Source organism: Mobula birostris, chromosome 25 (assembly GCF_030028105.1).
Source record: "Mobula birostris isolate sMobBir1 chromosome 25, sMobBir1.hap1, whole genome shotgun sequence".
NCBI lineage: Eukaryota > Metazoa > Chordata > Chondrichthyes > Myliobatiformes > Myliobatidae > Mobula > Mobula birostris.
Window position 1 is genome coordinate 14,373,625 of NC_092394.1, and position 24,363 is coordinate 14,397,987.

Sequence of the window (24,363 nt, forward strand, 5' to 3'; positions counted from 1 at the left end):
ACTAAAGAAATTTGGCCTGTCCCCTAAAACCCTCACTACTTTTTATAGATGCACCGTAGAAAGAATTCTTCTAGGGTGCATCACAACCTGGTATGGAAGTTGTCCTGTCCAAGACCGAAAGAAGCTGCAGAAGATCGTGAACTCGGTGCAGCACATCACACAAACCAATCTTCCGTCCTTGGACTCACCTTACACCGCACGCTGTCGGAGCAGTGCTGCCAGGATAATCAAGGACACGACCCACCCAGCCAACACACTTTTCGTCCCTCTTCCCTCCGGGAGAAGGCTCAGGAGCTTGAAGAGTCGTACGGCCAGATTTGGGAACAGCTTCTTTCCAACTGTGATAAGACTGCTGAACGGATCCTGACCCAGATCTGGGCCGTACCCTTCAAATATCCAGACCTGCCTCTCGGTTTTTTTGCACTACCTTACTTTTTATTTTTTTATTTTCTATTTATGATTTATAATTTAAATTTTTAATATTTACTAACTTTTACTATTTTTACTATTTTTAATATTTAATATTTGTAACCCAGGGAGCGGGAAGCACAGAATCAAATATCGCTGTGATGATTGTACATTCTAGTACCAATTGTTTGGCGACAATAAAGTATAAAGTGAAGCAGGAAATGGCAAACCACTTCTGTAAAAAAACAAAACTGTCAAGAACTTTCTTGGCCAAGACCGTGACTACCCAGCATCATATGGCAGGGCACATTATGAATAAATGAACTCAGGGCCCTGCATTTGGGAGAAGCTTCCTCTGCAAAGGTTGTAAAGGATGAGAGGTGTTGAGGGGGTAGATACAGATGAAAAACAGGGCCACCACATCACACAGAAGGCGGTATGTGTGTGCCACAAGCTGCCAGACAAAGTGAGAGAGGCAGGTACAATTATAATGTTTAAAAGGCATTTAGACAAAGAAATGCATGAGAAAGGTTTAGAAGGGTTCAAAACTAGCTCAGGTTATCAACATGGATGAGTTGGGACAAAGGTTCTGTTTCTGTGTTATAACTCTATGTTCTTCTCATGCCTTCTCAAACATTTCCAATGGAAATACCCGTCCAAGTTGCCTGCAGGAATTGGTCTGACGTGCTGTTGAATCAGGAACAGAGAATCATAATAATGAACATACACAACCTGTGAAAGGGGCACAGCAGACGGTGCTGTGGTCTCACAACTCCAGGGGTCTGCAGTTCAATCCCGACTTTACATGTTGTCTGTAGGTACATTGTTCCTGTGACAGCGAGGGTACCCCCCCCCCCCAAATCCCTGGCTCCCTCCCACATCACAATGATGTGATGGTCGGTTTATTGGTGGGAGCGGGGGAAGAGAGCAATTTGTACTGATTCATGGGATTAACAGGAATCAACTGAGCCTAAAGGCCTCGCACTGTGCCATTCCCGTGCAGGCACGTCTCTGTTGACCCTTGCTAATTTTTGTCGATGCACCACAGGAAGCATCCTATCAGGATGCATCACAGCTAGGTACAGCAACCGCTTTGCCCAAAGCAGTCAGAAATTGCTGAGAACTCTGAACATTGCCCAGCATGTCATGGAAACCAGAGAGATGTGAACAATGTTTCCAAAATCTCCTTTTACGCTGCAAGGACATATCCAATGAGAAATATGAGGGAAATTATTTCCCCCGTCTCATATTTCTTTTATCACATCTTTTCTTGCAATATAGGCAAGACTAGGAAGCAGAGTCTACCATCTGACCCAACATGACCTTAGCCAATCCTAACCTGACTTCAGCCCAAGGGCTTGAGATCATTTCCTGACCTGACCTGTTCAACACCATGAACATGAGCATTTTGAATATGCAATTTAGCATTCTGATCTGGACAACGTACTGAGCTATCTCAATAGAACACGATCTACTCTGACCAGCATATACACACAAGCCAACCCACACCCAACAAACAGAGTTTGATCCCCCTGGGCCTGGCATAGGTAGCCAGATTCCGATATCCACTCACATAATGTGGCAGAAACTTGGGACATCTCATGATAGGTGGGATTGTTAATTTGAAATCCAAAGGTGATCATTTTTTGTATAATCGAAAGGTATCAAGGAAAAAGGGGGGAAGGGGTGGAATAGGAAGATAGAGTTAACCGTCAATCAGTCGGGATCTCACTGAATGAATGAACAGGTGTGAGGACTAAAACCGCAATTATAGGGTGGCACAGTAGCGAAGTGGTTAACACAACACTTTACAGTACCAGCGACCTGGGTTCAATTCCCGCCGCTGACTGTAAGGAGTTTGAATATTCTCCCTTTGGGTTTCCTCCGGGTGTGCCAGTTTCCTCCCACAGTCCAAAGATGCAGAGGTCAGTAGGTTAATTGGTCATTGGGTTAAATTGGGGGGCTGCAGGGTAACGTGGCTCGAAGAGCTAGAAGGGCCTGTTCCACACTGTATGTCAATAAACTATAAATACTTTCCTTAATGAAAGGAAAGGAGAAATAATTTTTTTAAGATCCAATATACAGTTACTAATGCTTTAAAAAATGAATTACAGAATTTTAAAACTCCAATTAGAAATTAAAAATTCCACAATTCATTTTTGTTTATTGAATATTTCTTTTTATGAAAACCTTGCATATTTATTGTTTATTGAAATTCCTAATATAGAAATTTTATAATATAAATTCCTTTCTTAAATCATACAAATTATATGATTAAATTATTAAATTGTATTAAATTAGTATAATTTTTATTAATTATAGGAACAAATGAAGGAAATTATAATTCATTTTCACAGCTTGATATGGCAACTGCTTTACCCAAAGCAGCAAGAAGTTGCTGAGAATTGTGGACATCACTCACACATCAGGGAAACCAGAGGTTAAGGGAAGGATGTGAATTATAATTATAATTCATTTCCAAGATTTTATAATAAGTACCTGCAAGACACCATATTGATAATTGTACAATTGAATGCTTAATATAAAAGGCAATGTGTATACATTTCATAGAGTCATCCCTTCCATAATAAAAGAGATATAAAAATAAATTCCACACCCTGTTAGCAAATAAAGAACTGCACAATTGCAGCACAATACATTAATAAATAACCTTCAGGAAAACTCATTTAAAAATCTTCCGCTGTTTCCAAGTCATCCAAGCTGGTTGTCATGACAATCTCCACAAAAGGCACGTCATGTCAATAAAAAAAAAGGAGGCAACTAGCTTTGTATACTTACATGAACCTGGTCAGTTCTGGCCCCTGCCACCTTTCTAACAAACTTGACTAGTGCTTCTTTAAATTTAAGTAACCTCCATTGCTCCTCAAAAGGGACTGAATCTAATTGCATTCACAACCGGTTCAGTGGTACAGTGAGTTTAGTTACCACCTCACACAGCAGTGGTGACCCTGGTTCAGTTCTGACCTTGGGTGCATATTCTCCCTGTGACTACGTGTGTCTCTTCCGAATGCCCTGGTTTCCTCCCCCAATGCCAAAGACAATGCAAGAGGGAAGGTTAACTGGTTCCTGGATATTATCCCTAGTTTATAAATAAGTGGTAGGACCCATGGGTAGTTGATGGGGAAGTGGATGGGGGAGGGGAATAAAACTGGGATTAGTGTAGGTGGGTGCTCAATGGTTAGTGCAGACCCAGTGGGTCGAAAGGCCCTTTTCTGTTCTTTATCTTACTATCTGTAATTGAAAGTGGAAGTATACCAATGGTAGAAACAGAAAATGCTGGAAATACTCAGCATCTGTGGACAAAAAAAAAACAGAATTAATGTTTTGGGTTGATGGCCTCGCACCTGAAAGTCAGAAAACAAACATGGAGAGGGCGTGGTGTAGAGAACAGAGGGGAAGTCTGTAATAGGGTGGAGACCTTGAGGCCAAGTGATGCACAAAAGTGGTGATGGGGCTGACAGAGGGTGGCGATGGATTGTTAGTCATAGCCGAACTGCTTGGGGAAGATACAGGCAGGAGGAGACGACAGAAAAGAGAAAGGGGAAGTATTCAGGGTGGTAAAGAAGAAATAATGCCATGCTTGCCTTCAGCACTTGGGGGCATTTGAGTATTAACATTAGTAAGTAAGATTGCAGCTATATAAACCTTCGGTTGGGCCACATTTGGAGTACTGCGTGCAAATCTTGTTGCCACACTATAGCTTTAGAGAACAGACAACAAAGGTTCACCATGACGTTGCCTGGATTAGAGAGCATCAGCTACAAGGCAAGGTTGGACAAACTTGAATAGTTTCCTCTGGAGTGCCAGGCGCTGAGGGGTGACCCGATAGAAGAATATAAAATTATGAGAGCCAGAGATAGGTAGCCAGAGACCCGATGAAGGGTCTCAGCCAGAAACGTCGACTGTTTATCCCTTTTCTAGTATGAGAGGACATGACTTAAGGATTGAAGGGCGCCCATTCAGAACAGAAATGTGTTAGTCAGAGGGTGGTGAATCTATGGAATTTGTTGCCACGGGCAGCAGTGGAGGCCAAGTCATTGGGTGTATTTAAGGCAGAGATTGATAGGTATCTGAGTAGCCAGGGCATCAAAGGTTATGGTGAGAAGGCGGGGGAGTGGGACTAAATGGGAGAATGGATCAGCTCATGATAAAATGGCGGAGCAGACTCGATGGGCCAAATGGCCGACTTCTGCTCCTTTGTCTTATGGTCTTATGGTCTATAGATGCTGACTGGCCTACTGAGTTCCACCAGCATTTTGTGTGTGTGCTGCTGGGCAATGAGAGATACAAAGCACAGAAAATCTAAACAGGAACGCTAAAAACACTCAGTTGGTCAGGCAGTACCCATGGACAATGACTGCTACAGTTTGAGGACTCATTAGAACTGGCCAGGTCTAATACAAGTAGGAAAGGCTGGTATTCTGAAAATGCTGAATTTATTGTTGCACCCTCATGGAAATAGCACTCAGAGTTATAGAGTGTGGAAAAAGGGCCTTCGGTCCAACTCATCCATGCTAACCAAGGTGCGTTCCTGTTGGCAAAGTTCCACCTTCCCCAAAACATATTGGCGCAAGTCTACACTGCCTTCATAGAGAGCATTGGCACATCAGAACAGGCTTAATATCACGGGCATATGTCGTGAAATTTGAAATCAGCCGTTAATGCCTCGTTTGGCGCAGCATCCCCTCACAATTTATGAAAACTACAGCGAACTGTCAGCTCAGCAGAAAAGGTCATTGGCTGGAATCGACTATCATTGCAGGACTGGTGTGTGTCCAGAACAAAGAATCACGCAGGAAAAAAAAAAATCACTGGATCACTATCCACCCTGCAAGCTACCTTTTCCAAAAGCTCTCTTCTGGAAAACACTATAGAGCTACTAAAGCAAAAACTTCACACCACCTGAAAAGTTTCTACCCCCCCCCCCCCGCAGTTAATCTAATCAACTATTCTAGTTAGTCCCCCTCTACCTCTTACACTCCATCATTACACTGCTGTGTAAACACTTGAAACCACTTTTTTATAATGCTGTTGACATTATAAATACTGGTATTGCTGGCAGGTATGTGTTTATGCACATTTTATTCCATATTCCTGTCTTAAACCTGTATTTTTTTATCTTCTTTATAATAGTTGAATGTTGATTTTTTGTTGCATGTCACACCCTGACCAACGCACCCTGGCTAGTTCCTCATACATGTAAATATATGGCAAATAAAGTTGATCCCTGATCCCTGAGACTTAATTTGCCTGCAGTTAGCCCATATCCATCTAAACCGGGGATGCCCAACCCTTTTCATGCCATGGACCCCTACCATTATCGGAGGGGTCTATGGACCCCAGGTTGGGAACTCCTGTTTAAAACCTTTCCCATCGATGTACCTGTCATTTAAACATTGCAACCACACCCAACTCTAACACTTCCTCTGCAACTCATCCCATAGACCCACCACCCTCTGCAACTCATCCCATAGACCCACCACCCTCTGCAACTCATCCCATAGAACCACCACCCTCTGCAACTCATCCCATAGACCAACCACCCTCTGCAACTCATCCCATAGAACCACCAACCTCTGCAACTCATCCCGCAGACCCACCACCCTCTGCAACTCATCCCATAGACCCACCACCCTCTGCAACTCATCCCGCAGACTCACCACCCTCTGTAACTCATCCCATAGACCCACCACCCTCTGCATGATAAAACTTGGCTCTTAGATCCCACTTAAATCTTTCCCCTCTTAATTTAATCTTAAGGCCTCTACTATCTGACATTTCCACCCCTGGAAAAAGATTCTGACTATTGATCTATCGAAAAGCTTTCATAATCTCATATACTTCTATCAGGTTGCCCCTCAGACTCTGACACTCCAGAGAAAGTAGCTGAGGTTTATCCGCAGGCCTCCGTCAGTCAGGGTCGATCGTGGATGCTGTATCCTAACTCCCTAGATATGCAAGCCAAGGCAGTGCAATATGGAGAGCAAGCTGTTGCCCATGTAGCAAGCTCCCCCTCCACATGCATCTGATGAACCCAAAGGAACAGCAGAGACTGATACAGTTTGGTACCAGCTTCGTTGTAGAATTGCCAGTCAGTGTGGAACTCAATGTAAGACTGCTTTAGAGACTCCTGCTCCGGATTTTTTCTTTGTGGTTTACTCCCAAAGCCTTCCCCATGAGTGGGTACAGCCACAAGGCAGTGGAGGTTTGAGATCAGAGATTTCCTTCTCCTAGATGAGCTGCCAACTACAGCTGACGAGCCCCATCTGCCCAAAGCAACTGGTCTTAAGGTGCCAGTAGCCCACCTTTGGCCCATCTCCTGTCAGTAGAAACAGTTCTGCTGGGCTGAGTAGCTAAGCCACACGCGAAGGCCAGGATCTGGACTTGGTTGTCAGAGGCTATTTGAGGCGCACGCCATCGGGAGCATTTCATAGGTAATGGGAGCTCGTCCTCATTACCGCCCCTGGCTGTAACAACCTTATACAGTAACTAATACCCTCAAGTTCAGACAACATCATGGTGGATCTTTTCTGTCTCCTCTCCAAAGCCTCCACATCTCCTCTGCAGTGTAGTAACCAGATTTGCACGTAGCATTCCAAATGTGGCCCGACTAAAGCTTTCCACAGCTGCAATCCTACTTCCCAATATTGATACTCAATGCCCCCAAACGATGAAGGCAGGCATGCTGCATCTCTTCTTTGTCATCCTATCTGCTTGTACAGCAGCACACACAAAATGCTGCATGAGCTCCTTTAGGGAGAAGAACAAACAGTCGACGTCTCAGGCCGAGACCCTTCATCAGGGCTGGAATGGAAGGAGGCAGAAGCCAGGAAAAGAAGGTGGGGAAAGGGGAAAGTGTACAAGCTGGCAGGTGAAGGGAAGATGGGTGGGTGGGGGAAGGGCTACATGTACTGCCTCTCCTTAAACCAGAAACTAGTAAACAAACAGAAAGCGCTGGAAACACTCAACAGGTCAGGCAGCATCTGTGGAAAGAGAAGCAGAATTACCATTTCAGGCCCGGGATTTGAAATGTCAACTGTATCTTTTCCCTCAGAAGCCACTTGATCTGCAGAACCTTCCATACTTATTTCTGATTTCCAGCATTCATTCCCGTTCTGGCAGCTAATTGCCCTGTACGGCTGCGGGAACTTGGAAGCAAAGCCTATTATAACAGCTTTGCGAGCTCAGCGTTGACTCAGCAGGCCCACACGAAATGCCTGCCGTGACATTTCGTCCCTTGACCCATGTCTTACCGGACGCGGTTGAGGTAGAACCCTGGTCGTCCTCCAGTTGCACAGTTTGGCGGAGGATGCGATCAATTTCAAGAATGTCCATCCGTTGGCTTAGTTCCTTCTTCAATTCTGCTAATTGGTGCTGGTAGGCAATCTTCTCTCTTGCAAGGCGCTCCATCTCGTGCTCATATTCCTTCTCTTTCCTTTTTAAAGTCTAGAAACAAATCAGATAAGAAGGGTCACACGATGTGCTTACTCAAGATGGAACAAGCCAAGGACTGGTGAGATGGGTTCAAATGAAGGTGGCTTTTCTCTACCTGAACTCATCACTCCAGAGTGCCGGCATTAACCTCTCTAAGCTGGGAGAAATGGGACGTTGGCCAAGTCTGGAAGAATGAGAAACCCTCCTTCAGTACGAGGGCGGCCAGAAAACCTGGATTACACCCAGGGTTTAAATTTTCAGTTTTAACTGATAAGCAACAATCTAAAGAACTCTGTATCCTTCCAAAGTTTAAACTGGATTTTGTTTTACCCCAGCAGTAAAACACAGTACTGACTATAAATGTCAATTATGTGGAATTTGCATTTTGTTTTAAGACTGCCATGCACACGTCTCAGAGTGCCCAAACAGACAACCTGTTACATTTTGTAACTCCGAAACATTACACTAATTGAAAGGAAAACAAAAGAGTCGAAATGTGAGTCTAATTTTGTGTTCACTTTAAGCGAGGAGCACACATATCACGAATGCAATTCATTATTTTTACATATAACACCATAATTAATTATTTAAATTAAGAAGAATGCTGAATCAAACAATACATTTACAAAATTACTCAAATACTACTGAAACATTAAATACATGAGACAACTAGCCAATGTTACCAATCTGTGATCAATGCTTTGACAGTGGAGAGAAAGATTGCGGCTAGAAATTGGGTGAAAGACTAAAATATGTTTGCAACTGCATGAATAAATTGAGACTTAATTAAAGGTAAAGTCTGAAGTGGTTTGTATGTGTTTGTTTCTACAATGCGAATTAAGTCGTGCTTCCTGGAGCCTGAAAGTCAATGCATCTTGATCATCCATTAAACAAACAAAATTCCTGGTTTTGCTGCAAATCTTCAAGAATAAACCAAGCCACGCACCCCCAAAAAAAAAACAAGAACAGAAAGATTCAAACCCTGGACATATCTGAATCAATAAAGCCAACAGCAGACAGGAAGGATAAAAGTCTTTCATTTTCAAACACTTCTACATGAGCACAATAAGACTTGACAATGGGGTTAGGGTTGGTGCAGCCTTATAGCATTGAGACATAGAATAAAACACACAAAATGCTGGAGGAATTCAGCAGGTCAGGCAGTATCTATAGAAATGAATATACGGAAATGAATAGATTCCCCTCCCCCTACCTTTTTATTCTAGCATCGTCGATTGTTTATTCATTTCCCACTGCAATGGATTTCAGAACTGTCCATAACCAACTCATAAACACTGAATCACTATCTCTCTTTTACATTGTTCATTGTAACTTAACAGTAATTTTTAAGTCCTGCACTGTACAGCTGCCACAAAACAACACATTTCACAACATATGCCAGTGATAATAAAGCTGATTCTGATTTCTTAAATGAGCCTGTTGGTGCAACTCAACCATATTGACAAGATGCCCATCAAATCTTCTCCGATTTGCGTGCCCCATATACCCTCTAAACCAGGGACTTCCAATCTGGGGTCCACGCACCCCTTGGTTAATGGTAGGGGCCCATGGCATAAAAAACCTTGAGACCCCCCCACCCCACCGATCTAAACCTTTCCCTTCCACGATGATTTTCCAAAAGTGTTGGAGTTAGGTGAGAGAGGGGAGTACAGAAATTAGTTCAACTGTATACGTGACTGGACCAATTCCTAATTGCGTACATGATTGGACCAATTCCTAATCACGCATGTGATTGGACCAATTCCTAACTGTGTACGAGACTGGACCAATTCCTATACCTCCTACTGAACTACCAACCCATTTGCTGGTTGACGAACCCACACCTGAACATGTTTAGGTTCTCTTCAGCAAATTCCTTCAAAATGAACACTTACGTCATCCATACAAAGCAATGAGTACAGTTGACATCACCAATCGCAACATTTCTATTTCCAATTGGATTGATAACAGAAAGAGGTGGCAGACTGAGTCGAGCAACTGGACTCTTCTCCTCTAAGCCCCACACAGCTCATTTGCTTGTCCAATTATTCTTGATGCTGGTATTGGCCCCTAGCCAGGGTTACGGACCCCACTGCCTTGTGGGTATCTTCGGGAGAAGAGAAGGCTAAGGAGTAAACCGTACACAAATCCGGAGTGGAGCCCTGAAGGTGGTTGGATGACGTATCACATCACCTCCTGGCAGCTCCTGCAGCCAAGCTGATGCCAAATGTACTGCTTCGCATTCCTTTGGACCACATTCGCAAGGCCAAGAGGGGGATCTTGATGTCTGGGCAGCCCAGGATCTCCATATTCATCGCCCAGGTCTGTGACCCAGAGAACCGGGCGCATCCATTGTCTACTTAGACAGACGGAGCCATTACATTATGTTACGGATTGGTGTCTTCTATTTTACTTTGCATGCTCACTCTGTGTGCTGTGAATATAATCTCAGCTAAAGGAGATGCAATCTACTGCTTTTGAAAATTACATAACAGCTGATAATATATATACACACCACTTCAATACCAGCACACTGTGCTCGTATAACTGTCCTTCACACTATTCTCATTCTGACAGCTTCTTGCATTAAGTACAGACGATGCAATCCCAATGTATCAAAGGTGAGGCCTCAAGAGGCAGCATCTATCACTAGTGACCCTCACCACCTAGGACATGCCCTCTTCTCATTACTACCATCAGGGAGGAGATACAGGAGCCTGAACGCACCCACTCAGATCCAGGTTTAATTATCACAAGTACAGTACATGAAACCGTACAATGAAATGTATTAACAACCAACACAGCGAAGGATGTGCTGGGGGTTCAGATCAGACATTCTGGCACCAAAACAGCATGTTCACAAAGCTGGGCAGTACAATACAGAACACAGCTAAACAAAACAGAACACAAGCAACATAACCACATCACCTCTGCTCCCTCCCTCTGGTCCCACAAGTACAGGCTGGCTTCCAAGCCCAGGACTGCCCTCAACATTCTGAACCCATGAAGATCACGTCACTAGTTTTCTTCAGGACTTCAGGGTCTCAGACTGAAACATTTCCACAGATGCTGCCTGACCTGCTGAGCCCCTCCAGCATCCTCTGCGAGTTGCTCTGGATTTCCAGCGTCTGCAGAATCTCTCGTGTTTATGACACATCACTATTTTGCTCTCTTTCTGTACTACCTGTTTATTTTTTAGTTATATATTTCCTACTATAACTTACAGTAGTTTTTATCTAACGAATTGTACTGTACTGCTGTCACAAAACAACTAAGTTCATGCCATACATCAGTGATATTAAACCCGATTCTGATCCACCTCCAATCCAATTTCAAGGATGTCAGAGAACAAATGTGAGAAGATTTTGCTTCAGCTTTATCTCTTAGTGGTGCCTCTGGATGAAGATGGCTGGAACTCAGTACAGCTTTGTGAAGTCAGAGGCGGCTGACAAGACTAATGTGGGAACAACGTTCTTTTACTAGAGGTGCCTAACGAGCAAGAGTTGAACTCCCGCTGGCACTTATTCAGGGCCTTGTGTGATCTTAAGATGCTCAGCCTGTCCTGGGACCAGCACAAAATTGGCATTACAAAGAAGGTACAACAGCTCCCTTTCTTTTTAAGAAGTTTGCATAGATTTGGCATGACATTTAAAACTTTGACAAACTTCTATAGATGCACAGGGGTGAGTATCCTAACTGGTTGCATGACGGCCCGATATGGAAACACCAGTGCCCAGGAACAGAAAAGTCTACAGAAAGTGGTGGATGCAGCCCAGTCCATCACAGGCAAACCCCTCCCCTCCACTGAGCACATCTACAGAGCCTATAAAAAATATTCCCCCCCCCCCCCCCCGGAAGTTTTCATGTTTTATTGCTTTATAACATTGAATCACAGTGGATTTAATTTGCCTTTTTTTGACACTGATTAACAGAAAAAGACTCTTCCGTGTCAAAGTGAAAACAGATCTCTACAACGTGATCTCAATTAATTATAAATATAAAACACAAAATAATTGATTGCATAAGTATTCACCCCCTTTAATATGATACACCAAATCATCACTGGTGCAGCCAATTGGTTTTAAGAGTCACTTAATTAGTTAAATAGAGATCAGTATGTACAGTCAAGGTGTTTCAATTGATAGTGGTAAAATACACCTACATCTGGAATGTCCATCTGCTGGTGAGTCAGTATCCTGGGACAAAACAAAACACTCCAAGCAACTCCGTGAAAAGGTTATTGAAAAGCACGGGTTAGGAGATGGATAGAAGAAAATTTCCAAGTCACTGAATATCCCTTGGAGTGCAGTTAAGTCAATCATCAAGAAATGGAAAGAATATGACACAGCTGTAAATCCGCCCAGAGCAGGCCATCCTCCAGAAGGCCATCCTCCATCCTCCATCCGTGCTAGAAGGGGACTAGTGAGGGAGGCCACCAGGAGGGAAGCATGGTGGTGACTGCATCATGCTGCGGGGATGCTTCACTGCAGTAGGCTCTGGAAGATAGAGGGCAAAATACAGGGAATTCCTGGAGGAAAACCTGATGCAGTCTGCAAGAGAATTGCAACTTGGGAAGAGATTTGTTTTCCTGCAAGACAATGACCCCAAGCATAAAGCCAAAGCTTAAAAACAACAAAGTTAACAACCTGGAGTGGCCAAGTCAGAGTCCAGACCTCAATCCAATTGAGAATTTGTGGCTGGACTTGAAAAGGGCTGTTCACTCACAATCCCCATGCAGTCTAACAGAGCTTGCGCAGTTTTGTAAAGAAGAATGGGGGAAAAATTGCAGTTTCCAAATGTGCAAAGCTGATAGAGACCTATCCACACAGACTCAAGGCTGTAATTGCTGCCAAATGTGCATCTACTAAATACTGACTTGAAGGAGGTGAATACTTATGCAATCAATTATTTTCTGTTTTATATTTGTAATTAATTTAGATCACTTTGTAGAGATCTGTTTTCACTTTGAGATGAAAGCATCTTTTCTGTTGATCAGTGTCAAAAAAAAAGCCAAATTAAATCCATTCTGATTCAATGTTGTAAAATAATAAAACATGAAAACTTCCCGGAGGGTGAATGCTTTTTATAGGCACTGTACGAGGGACATTGCCACGAGAAAGCAGCATCCATCATTAAGGACCCCCACCAGCCAGGCCATGCTTGCTCCTCTCTGCTAACATCTGGTGGGAGGCACGAGAGCCTTAGGTCACATGCCACCAGGTTCAGGAGCAGTTAGTACCTTTCAATCATCAGGCTCCTGAACTAGTGTGGATAACGTCACTCATCTCAACACTGAAATTATTTCACAACCTATGGACTCACTTTCAAGGACTCTTTACAACTCATGTTCTCAGTGTCATTCTTTTATTTGCACAATTTATCTTTCACACATTGGTTGTCAGTCTTTATGTATAGTTTTTCCATAAACTCTATTGTATTTATTTATTTTCCAGTAAATGCCTGCAAGAAAGTGAAACTCAAGGTAGCAAGTGGTGAAATTTAAGTACTTTGATGATAAGTTTAATTTGACCTTGACATTGATACCATCCTTAATGCTTTTCCTCCATTTTGAGGGGCAAGGGCCAAAGGTTCCCAGGAGCCAATGGGATGTTGGTTTTCTTCAGGGAGGCTCATATTCCTTGAGGAATTGCTGCAGTCCTTATGATGCATTTTCCAAGTCAAGTTGGCGTGCATCTTGGAGAGTCACCTACACTGGATGGTGTTTTCACGCATCTACCTGCTTGATCGTTGAGCCTGTGGGTTTGGTAGATGCTGCTGAAGAAGTCCAGGGAGGCAACGGTGGTGTAAATATAGACACACGATGCTGCTGGAGGAAATGAAAGTTTAGGGTGGTGGACGGGTAACCAGCAATACCAGGATGCAACAAAAATGTAAACAGATGCCTTTTGCACAGTGTGAGAGGAAGAACTACTCCTCGTTGGCCTCCCATTGGTTGGTGCAACCTGGCAGCCAGATTGGGCTTTAGGGTCCTGTGGAGACTGTCATAAACACCGGTGGGACTGTGAATAATAGTCAGGAGAGTTACCACAGCAAATGGATCGAACAGACAACAGTGGCCTTGTATTTAGTAAATACTTTTCATGACCTCCGGACATCCAAAGGACATCCAAACAATGATGTAATTTAGAAGAGTAATCACCATTTACTGTAGGAAATTTGACAGCAATTTGAATTAACAAAGAATGCTATGGATAAGTTTGGAGTTACGACATCATGGGTAACATAATTATACATTAACTAAAATGAGAACCAGACTTCAAGAAATAAAACCAGCACACAATTTAATTGTCAACCAATACTCTGTAGCTAGTGAAACCAATCATTGGCTGTGGGATATTCTGATTCTGTCCCATTGAAACTACCTAGCAGCATAATATTTCAGTATGGACAAGATGGGCTGAAGGGCCTGTTTCTGTGCCGTAGTATTCCAGAACTCTATGAAGGACAATAGATGAATGTTCCTGCTGTTAGTATATTATTAAAGGTGCATCCCTGACACAGAAGCTACAGTTCAGACAGATCCATTTTGTCACTTAATCATCTGGTTAGTTATATATTCATGGAGCCATAATTCAACACTGTCACACAAGAGATACATCCTCGATGTGTGGAATTTGTACTCAGAGGCTTTTCAAACAGACACCAGTATTGAATATTCAAAGGGGTTCTACTAGTTGGGATGTGCTACCATTGTAAATATGTAATTCTGTAAACGTACCTGACAATACAGTGGATTCTGGTTAATTGGGCCACACCGGGAGCAGTCCATTTTGGCCCACTTAAACGGCTACCCCAATCAGCCAAAGTTTCATAGAAATAGTTAGAAAAGTATAAAACTGAGTAACAAATTAGGTATTTAAATAAAATACAGAACAAATTACTACACTACCAACAGTACTAGAGTACCATAAAACTGAGTATTAATTTCTGGTAGTTGTTGACAGAGGAATTCATCCAGTGTACACAGTGAACAAAATCAGCAGAGACATCTAGTGTAGATATGAACTGCCTTCATACAATGCTACTGATGATTGCATCCTCCAAATCTTCATTTTCATTGTAACATTCAAGGAGATTGTCAATACCTTCAAATTCTTCGAAGGTCGTAACTTGATGAAGTAGTGAAATCATTTCATGTTCACTCTTGGCCAATTCTGGCATCTCCAAACCAGAATGCTTGAAATTGCAGTGAGCAAAACAGTTCTGAATTGTCTTATTATTTATTTCTCACCACTATCTGTGACAACAATCACTGCTTTTTGAACAAAAGCACATGCAACTGGCACTATTTAAAAACTTTTCGCTCTCAGCACGGTGTAGCATCAACTGGCTAATAAGTGCACACGAATGATGCTAGTTAGAACCTGTTTGGCGACAGTCTCCTGTCCCAATTAAGCAACATAGTGTCCCAAATAAATGAAGGGAATCCCAGCAATTTTCTCAATGAGTTGACAGTTGCCCCGAAGAAGTTACTGCTCTGATTGACTGATGGCCCAATTAACCACAATCCACCGTATTCAAAATGTTAGCAATTGAAATCTGTAGTTAATCGTTTGTTATCTTTGTGTTGAAGAAGTATAAAACATTGTATAAAACGCTGCATGAAAACTTGTGTATTTCCTTGTGACTCAGTTTTGGTCAGTCACAAAGATAAGCATCATTGTGCACAGATGCAGCATCTAATTCTCCCCAGCGGCAGTAACCTGATGCAATTAGAAGGGGAGTGTTGGCCAATTTGCTCCCCTTACAATTTACTGGTATCCCTATTCATCCAATCTGCTGTCCTGGGATTGTGCCTGATGTATTCTTGGACTAGGTGGCACAATTTAAAGTGCAAAAGTTAAAAATACATACGTATACAACCCTGACATTAACTTTCTTGCAGGCACACTCAATAAATCCATAACAGAATCAATGACAGGCTGCAACAACTTGGGCATTCAACCGGTGCACAAAAGGCAATAAACTATGCAAATACAAAAAGAAAGAAAGAAAAATAAATAAATAAATAGATAGATAGATAGAACATGAGGTGAAGAGTCCTTAAAAGCGAGCCCATAGATGGTGGGAATATTTCAATGATGGAGCAAGAGAAGTTGAGTGAAGTTATCCCCTTTGGTTCAAGAGCCTGATGATTGAGGGAAATTAACAGTTCCTGAACTTGGTGTCACTGGGGATGCACGTATGATGGTTTTGTATTACATAGAGTAGCTTTCACCATATACAAAAAGTGCATAAGATCCTTCTAAAAGAAAGCCAAAGGTGACTTAATTCTCCCTGCTTACTAATACACACAACAGCACGTGCAAAAACTGATTGAGCAGTGAGGAGAGCTCTCACTGTATTAGGGCTTAGTTTGCAAAGAGTGGAAATGGTGTTTAAAGCTGCCAAGGGGAAGTATTAACTATTTATTCCTGAAAATTAAGGAGTGACAACTGTAAAAATAAGCACCTACTTCTGTGAGTTTTTGGAAGTGATCTCAAACATCCGTTATAGTCACTTTCATGCAAGTGACTTGGCTCAACATGGAGTTTATGATGAGAGATACAGTTTGCACCGGGAGTAAACATGTTCAACCCTCGTGATGGTTATACGGCTACACGCATTTCAAATGGAACAGCCACTGTTTGGCTACCTGTTCATTTATGGAAAGACAAAACCTACTTGCAAACGTAGAATGCAAGGAGGACCCACTTGCCACTCATTTTTTTAAAAAGAGATTATCTTTACTTATCATGTGTACATCGAAACATACAGTGAAACGCAGTGTTTGCGCCAATGACCAGCACGGTTCGAGGCTGTGCTGGGACAGCCTGCAAGTGCCACCGTGCTTCCAGCGCTGACTTAGCAAGCCGACAGCTCGCTAACCACAACTGGTACGTCTTTGGACTGTGGGAGGAAACCGGAGCACCCGGAGGAAACCCACATGGTCACGGGGAGAGCATAGAAACTCCCCACAGACAGGAGCGGGAATTGAATCCTGAACTTGCTGTAAAGCATTGCGCTAACCCTACCACCCAGAGGTATCTCACAGATGGCCACTCCGATGGATTCACAGTGTACTTTTATTTCTGTTGTACTGGGACTTGGTCTTTGGTTTATTATGTCATATGCAGCAAGGTACAGTAAAAAACTTTTATCTGCACGCTATCCATGCAGATCATTTTACACGCATCTCTGCATCAAGGGAGTGTTACAGAGAAAGTTCAGTTTAGGTAGACAGTAGGGTTCAAGACAATGATGCGATAGATTATGAGGTCAAGAGATCATCTTATTTTCTTTTTATTTACTCTTTTACAGGATGTGGGCGTCGCCAGCTAAGTCAGCATTTGTTGCCCATCCCTAGTTGCTCTTGAGGAGGTGGTGATGAGCTGCCTTCTGGAACCACTGCAGTCCCTGAGGTGCAGGTACACCCACAGTGCTGTTAGGGAGGGAATGCCATGATTTTGACCCAGCGACAATGAAGGATCGGTGATATGTTTCGAAGTCAGGTTGGTGAGTGACTTGGAGGGGGATTTCCAAGTGGAGGTGTTCCCAGGTATCTGCTGTTCTCGTCCTTCTAGCTGGTAGTGGTCGAGAGTCTGGAAGCTGCTGCCTTAGGAACTTTGGTGTGCTCTTGTTATCCTACAAAAAATCCATTCGATAGTCTTCATTCAACAGCAGGCTAGAAGCAGTTCTTGAGCCTGGCAATAAGTGATTTTTAGGGTTTTATATCTTCTGCCCAGTGACAGAGACAATGTCTAGGGTGGATGGGGTCTTTGATTATGGTGGCAGCTTTTCCTCCAATATATTGCTTCTTGCTCAGATCCCAGCGTCTGCATTCTCCTTTGGCTCCAGGAGCCTCACATGCCCAAAATCAGACTCCCAAAAAAGCGCACTCTATTCCAAGCCCCATCCCAGAAAGGTGTTATCGGGCAAATGGAAGAACAGGCTCAAAGCTTCCCTGTGGAAAAAAAAGCAACATCCCCACAGCCTTCTGGGAATCCCTGACCCACGACAGATCCAAGCGGAGAAGGAGCATCCAGGATGCCACTAAAAAATTCAAGTCGGCACCTTGGGAGGACACAGAAGCTCAGTGCAGATGTCAGAAGGTGCACACGACATTGCAAATTACTTGTTCTTCATCCCAGGACTGATTAAACCAGAGTGGAAGCGAGTCACCTTCGATCCTGTGGGAGTTGCCTAAGAACTGGAAAGAGTGAAAGCGGATTCAATGACAACTTTCCACAGAACAACGGACTTGTACTTGAAAGAAAGGCCAGGAAGGAGAGCAGAACTAATTTGAAACTGGGATAACTTTTACGCAGTTCCAAATGCTGATTCTAAAGAATTATTTTCAGATTCATTGAAATAACGAAACATACAGTGAAATGTGCCATTTGCAACCTGCAGGTGTTACCACACAATCCTGCACCAACATAGTATAACAAACGGCAGAGTAAAATCACCAAGTTCAACATTTCTTTGTGATGGACTCAGGAAACAGACCTGATCCAAATACCTTCTCAACTTGATTGTCAAACTTTGTTGTTGCTTGTTAAGACTTTGTGTGAAGGTTTTCACTGACTCTACCGCATCTCTGTTCTCATGAATGCCTGCAAGAAAATGGATCTCAATGTCTGGAGACATATGTATACTTTAATAACATTCCTTCCCGCAGTCCAAAGACGTACAGATTGGTAGGTTAATTGTCATTGTTATTCCTCTCCACGCCTTGCGGTGCATCGGGCGGGAACGTTGCTGCTTCTTTAACATTATGCCTGTTTTTGTTTTACAAGGCCGTGTCGCTAGCTCGGCGCTCAACCCAGCGGGGATGGAAAGCGTGCAGGAGCCGGCTGGATTCGAACCCAGGGACCACTCGCCTCGAGGTCCAGCGCGGGTGCCGCTACACCACCGGCCAGCGTGGTAGGTTCATTGGTCATCGTAAATTGTCCTGTGATGAGGCTCGCGTTAAATCGGGGGGTGCTGTGTGGCACGGCTCGAAGGGCCCTTTGCAGTCTCTCAGATAAATAAAAAATCTGTTTTGAACTTTGAACTTCCTGAGGACCAGCTTCATACAATGGAGAAGTTCATGTGGTGTAATGATGCCAAAAGAACACTTGAGAGCAGCAGAGTAGGCACTGAAACTAAATTAACCCACTCTTCTAACGAGGAGAGGATACATTAGACCTGCAAGACACACAAGGCAATTTCAAGGCTGTGACATAAGCCTGGGAAAGCAGAAATTGGTTTAATATGACCTGAAGTTTTGACTCCCTTGCAAGACACCTTGCTTTGCGATCACACCAGATGTCTTTATTCAAAGGAATGCATGGACTGGCGACGAAGGGCATCAGTGGATGTCCGGCAGTCCCAGATCGGTGAGTTCTCATACAAGAGAAAGTCTGCAGATGGTGGAAATCCGAGCAATGCGTGCAAAATGCTGGAGGAACTCAGCAGGCCAGGCAGCATCTAGGAAAAGAGTGGAGTCGATGTTTCGAGTCGAAACCCTACGGCCCGAAACGTTGACTGTGTACTCTTTTCCTAGATGCTGCCTGGCCTGCTGAGTTCCTCCAACAACTTGCGTGTGTTCCTGACATCAGATGTCTGTGCGCACAGGAGGCACGAGGGCCGGTCAGTTGGCAGGCCTGGAGTTTGAGCCTGGAATCCAGGCTGCTGTCATCAGCTAATCCGGGGCCTCTCACTGAAAGGTCGGTTCGAATCCCAATGGCTCAAGCCTGCAGACGGGAGGTCTGTCTGTGCGGGTTGGTTAGACGCAAGGTGGAAAGGAGAAAGGCAGCTTGCTTTGCTGTTAACGTTTTGATGCTTGTCTTTGGTGTTGTTCACTGAGCGTTGTGGACATGCTATCTTGGGGTATGTGCCAACACCTGTTGGCTGCCCCCTTGCACACCCTTAGCTGTGTTTGTTGTTAACACCAATGACGCATTTCACTGTATATTTCAAAGTACATGTGATAAATAAATCTGAATGACATTAAATGACATTTCTAATATACAACAGCAACTGGAGTTCAAAAGGATTTCAACAGCCTGAAAGAACATGAAAGACACCACATATATGCAATCCTCCTGTGGGCTGAGAGATGCTAGGGATCAATTTTTTTTTGAATCCTTTGGTCTTTAAGAGAGCAGATGACAAACGTTTGCTAGCGAGGCCTGCACATATATATTCTGCAGACTGCCATCCCATGCAAATATACTGCGTGCCTTCACGCAGGTCACACAGCACACAGTCACAAAGTGTGCCCGGAGAAGGATCAGCTTGTGAATTAAAATCAGCAGTGGAACCTTTAGCAGATCAAAGGAAAAGAACGACTGGGAACAAAAGTCACTCACAGAGGGAGACAGGCCATTGAGTGGTGGAGATTCAGGCACATAGTGCTTCAGTGTATGAGTAACAGAATTTCTGGACCAATTAGAAGCATCAGGGTTTAGACTCATACCAATCAACTGAAGAGAGGTAAGCTCTATATAAAGGGTATATTTAAAGTGGAGGTTGGTGGGTCAAAGGTTACGGGGAGAAGGCAGGAGAATGGGGTTGAGAGGGAAAATAAACTGGCCATGCTGAAATGGTGGACTCGGTGGTCCAAATGGCTAACTGTGCTTCTATGTCTTATGGTCTTCTGACTAATAGAGCAGGTGAATTAGCCAAGGGGTAGATGCTGTTTCAACCACCTGAAAAATGGGTACATTCAATTGTTATACTGCCCCCCAATGGTAGTGATGATAATTAATGCATCCCCCCACCCCCCCACCCTTACTTTCAAGCACTGGTCCCCACCAATCCAACCTGGAGACCACAGACTACCAAGTGTAACCACCTGTTCCAGAGAACGGATCCTCATAAGGTAATCCTTCGACGGTTCAGCCAATCACGTTTCAAAGACGCAAAGCTGAGAGTCCAACCCTTCAGCAGGTATTTCAGTGATGTACGGAGTTCTATTGCCAATTTCAAGTTTAATCGTCATTCAAACATGTATACAGCTAAACAAAGTATTGTTCCTCTGGGTTGCGGTGCAAAACACAGTACTTACAGTCGTACACAATATATATTGTTACTCCTGCGCATACAGTCACAAAATAATAATATTAGCAGAAGTCCCAGAGTGACATAACCTGACGATTGATGTTACATGGATGTTGTCCTGGAGCCATGTTTCTGCAAGAAGAAGTATGCAGCAGTTGCTACAACAATCTGGATGAAATATTAAGTTAAGATATTGTTTGTACACTAAAACCTTAAAGGTTTCTTTTATACTATCTAGAGCAGGAGTTCCCAAGTTTTATTATGCCATGGACCAATACCACTCAGCAAGGGTTACATGGACCCAGGTCGGGAAGCCCTGATCTATAAAAAATGTCTGATTCACACCCCTCCCCATCTCCAATCAACAGAATGAATGGCACACGATGTTTTCATTGGGGGGGGGGTTACAACACTTGCGGGATCCTCCCTGCACAATCCTTGGACTGTGTTGGTCGTTGGCACAAGAAACGTTGCATTTCACTGTACGGTTCCAGGCCCATGTAACAAATAACGCTAATCTTTAGAAACGGCCTGCACTCAAGTCGAGTTTATTGTTACATGCACAAGTACATGTATGCACAGGTGCAATGGAAAACTTACTTGCAGCACATAGCGTTTGAGACTCTGGGGTTTGGACGAATGGGAGGTATTTCCAATCTAAGGGTCTCTGAGGAGACCTGACAGGGCAGATGATGGGAGGTGATCTCAATTTAAGGGATCAGCTGCTTAAGAACGAGATGATAAAGTATTTCTTACAGGGTAGCAACCAGCTGAAATTCCCTCCTGCCAGAGAACTATGGGAGCTGACTTGTTCAATAAGTTAAGGCTATATAGATTAATGTTTTTTTTTCGACAACAGAGAAACGGGTGTCAGCCATGAGAATGAAGTATAGCAAAGATCAGATCAATCATAATCTTGGTGAATGACAGAGCGGATTTAAGGAGCTTAACAGACCCACTCCTGCTGTTTTTCCTTATGTTGTAGAACGGGCTATTGCTTGTTGTGCCATCTTGTTTCAAAGTTCGAAGTAATTTTGTTATCCAAGTACATATATGTCACCAGATACAGCCCTGAGATTCCGTTTCTTGCAGGCGTTTACAGTACATAGAAAGAAGCACAATTGAATCAATGAAAAAAGACTACACACAAACACAACGGTCAAAATTGACTGCAATGGTAGCGTAGTGTTAGCGCAACACTATCAAAGCTGGGGGCATTGGAGCTCGGAGTTCGATCCTCGCATCCCCTGTGAGCAGTCTCTTCCTGCGGAACGTGTGGGTTTTCCCGAGTGCTCCAGTTTCCTCCCACGGTCCAAAGACACATCAGGTAGATTAACTATCCCGTGCGTGGGTTAGGGTTAAATTGGGTTGTTGGGGGGCTGTGGCTCAATGGGCCAGAAGGATGGACCCTGTGCTTTATTGCCTAACAAATAAAGCCAACATGCAAAAGATGACAAACTGTGCAAATATAATAAATAAGTAAATATTTAATAATATTCAGGATATGAGTTCTATCAAAGCCCTCTGTTAATGCCTGAGCTTTTATTGTTTTAGATTTTGCATCACTTTAGGATGGGCTGGTATGTACAGGCTTTGCTTTTTGACTCACGCAAGAGTTTAAAATATAACCTCCATAAACTAAAGAAATCTGCAATGAAAAAAATAGTAGTAATAATCGATTGTCATTAAAAAAAAATCCAAACATTAGCGTCTCCCTGGGAAGCAAATCGGCTAACAGTCCTTCCACACTAGCTCCAGGTTGTCCCTTAAATTCCTCAGAATTGCCAGAGCAAGTAATGTCATTTCAAGGGGTTACCAGTGCCTGCAAATAAACTCCAGCCTTGTTAGTAATGTCCATAACCTATGAATATAAATTAATTTTCAAGACAAAGGGCAAGGAGAACCTGGCACTCACTTTATTGATTAGAGACAAATAAAACTAAAGTCCTGAAGCATTAACTGTTTCTGTCTCCACAGCTGCCACCTGACTTACTGAGCATCTCCAAAAACTTTTGCTTTTATTTCAGATCTCCACCACCTGCATTTCTTGGGTCTTAAATCAAAATAGGGTTTTTCTTTCGGGCTGGGGACAAACGGCCATGCGACGCAGCTCTCGAAGAGTTAATCCGTGCTGCCCCCTTCAGTGCCACGCGGTCGTTGGGAAAACAGCTGTCTTACTTTCATTGCAGTGTGCAGACGAGTGTACGTACACGGTCAGGTCACCAAGGTTCACCGCCCAGCCTTCACACAGCAGTTACTTGTCCGAGGTACCAACTATCAGCAAAATTCCTGTCAACAACAGGCGAGAGCACTATGGACAGGAAGTAAACAGGACAGCATGTGGGAATTGATATGCCTATTATGAAAGGAAGACTGTAAGATTTAAGAGCAAAATCAGGCTATTCGGCCCATCAAATCTGTCCTTTAATCGCGGCTGATTTTTAAAAAAAATTCGACTCCATTCTCCCTGGAAACCTTAACTCCCTTACCAATCAAGAACCTATCAATCTCTGTCTTAAATACACCCAGTGACATGACCTCCGCAGCCCTCTGTGGCAGTGAATTTCACAGATTCAACACCCTGTGGCTGAAGAAATTGCTCCTCATTTCAGTTCCAAAAGGACGTCCCTTTATTCTGCAGCTGCGCCCTCAGATCCTAGACTCTCTATATCCACTCTGGCCAGGAAGAGAAAATTTAAGCCAAAGCACAAAGTGACAGCGAAGTCTTTCCGATAGGCAGCATTTCCTTTTTTTTCCGCAAGTTGCTCTGGCCCTCGTCCTGGTCCGCGAGATGCCAAGAACCTCTTGCACTTTCAATATGACACACACAGTAATGACTGGAGTTCCTCCCCTCCCCTCCCTCCCACGGGCTGCGAGAGCTTACAACACATGTGGCAGCCGTTCAGATCGGCTCTTACAGGAAACCACTTGGCCAGCTGCCAGCACACAATGACTTTACACTCCTCCAGCAAGCCTGCACACATTACTACAACATCCATTCCTGCACTGGCATGTTCGCAGAGCCAGTGAAGAGAAGCTGCATTTGCCAACTGTAGTAGTGCCTAGGTACAACAGCTTCCCCAGTGGGGGTATAAGTTCCTTTCTGCCCTTGGCTGCCCTGAAGTTCCACAGTGGCTGTTACCGAGGGGTTGCCAGAAGTTAAACTTTCACACAAAGCCTGAAATGAGGAAATCACTGGGGCGCCGTGCACACATATATCTACTCTCTGGGCATGGTGCCAATGTGAGTTTGAGTGTCCTTAGGAAAGCCATGACCTGAGCAAACTAGGAAAATCAGATTCAGGTCTTGATTTATTTATCATGTGGGCATAGAAAAATACTGTGAAATGTGCTGTTGGCATCAATGACGAACGCGGCCTAGGGATGCGTTGGGGGCAGCCCACAAGCGTCACCACGCATACTGACTCCAATGTAGCATGCTCGCATTGCCCGG

At 43.7% G+C, this 24,363-nt stretch overlaps 1 protein-coding gene across 1 annotated transcript in view; it reads right to left on the bottom strand.

The window, feature by feature from the left end:
- Positions 1 to 24,363, bottom strand: part of mnta (MAX network transcriptional repressor a) — a 180,635-nt gene that overhangs the window by 11,571 nt on the left and 144,701 nt on the right. The window contains exon 5 of the mRNA XM_072243618.1: positions 7,683 to 7,875. Within this exon, the coding sequence (XP_072099719.1) occupies positions 7,683 to 7,875 (193 nt within the window). The remainder of the gene's footprint in view (positions 1 to 7,682; positions 7,876 to 24,363) is intronic.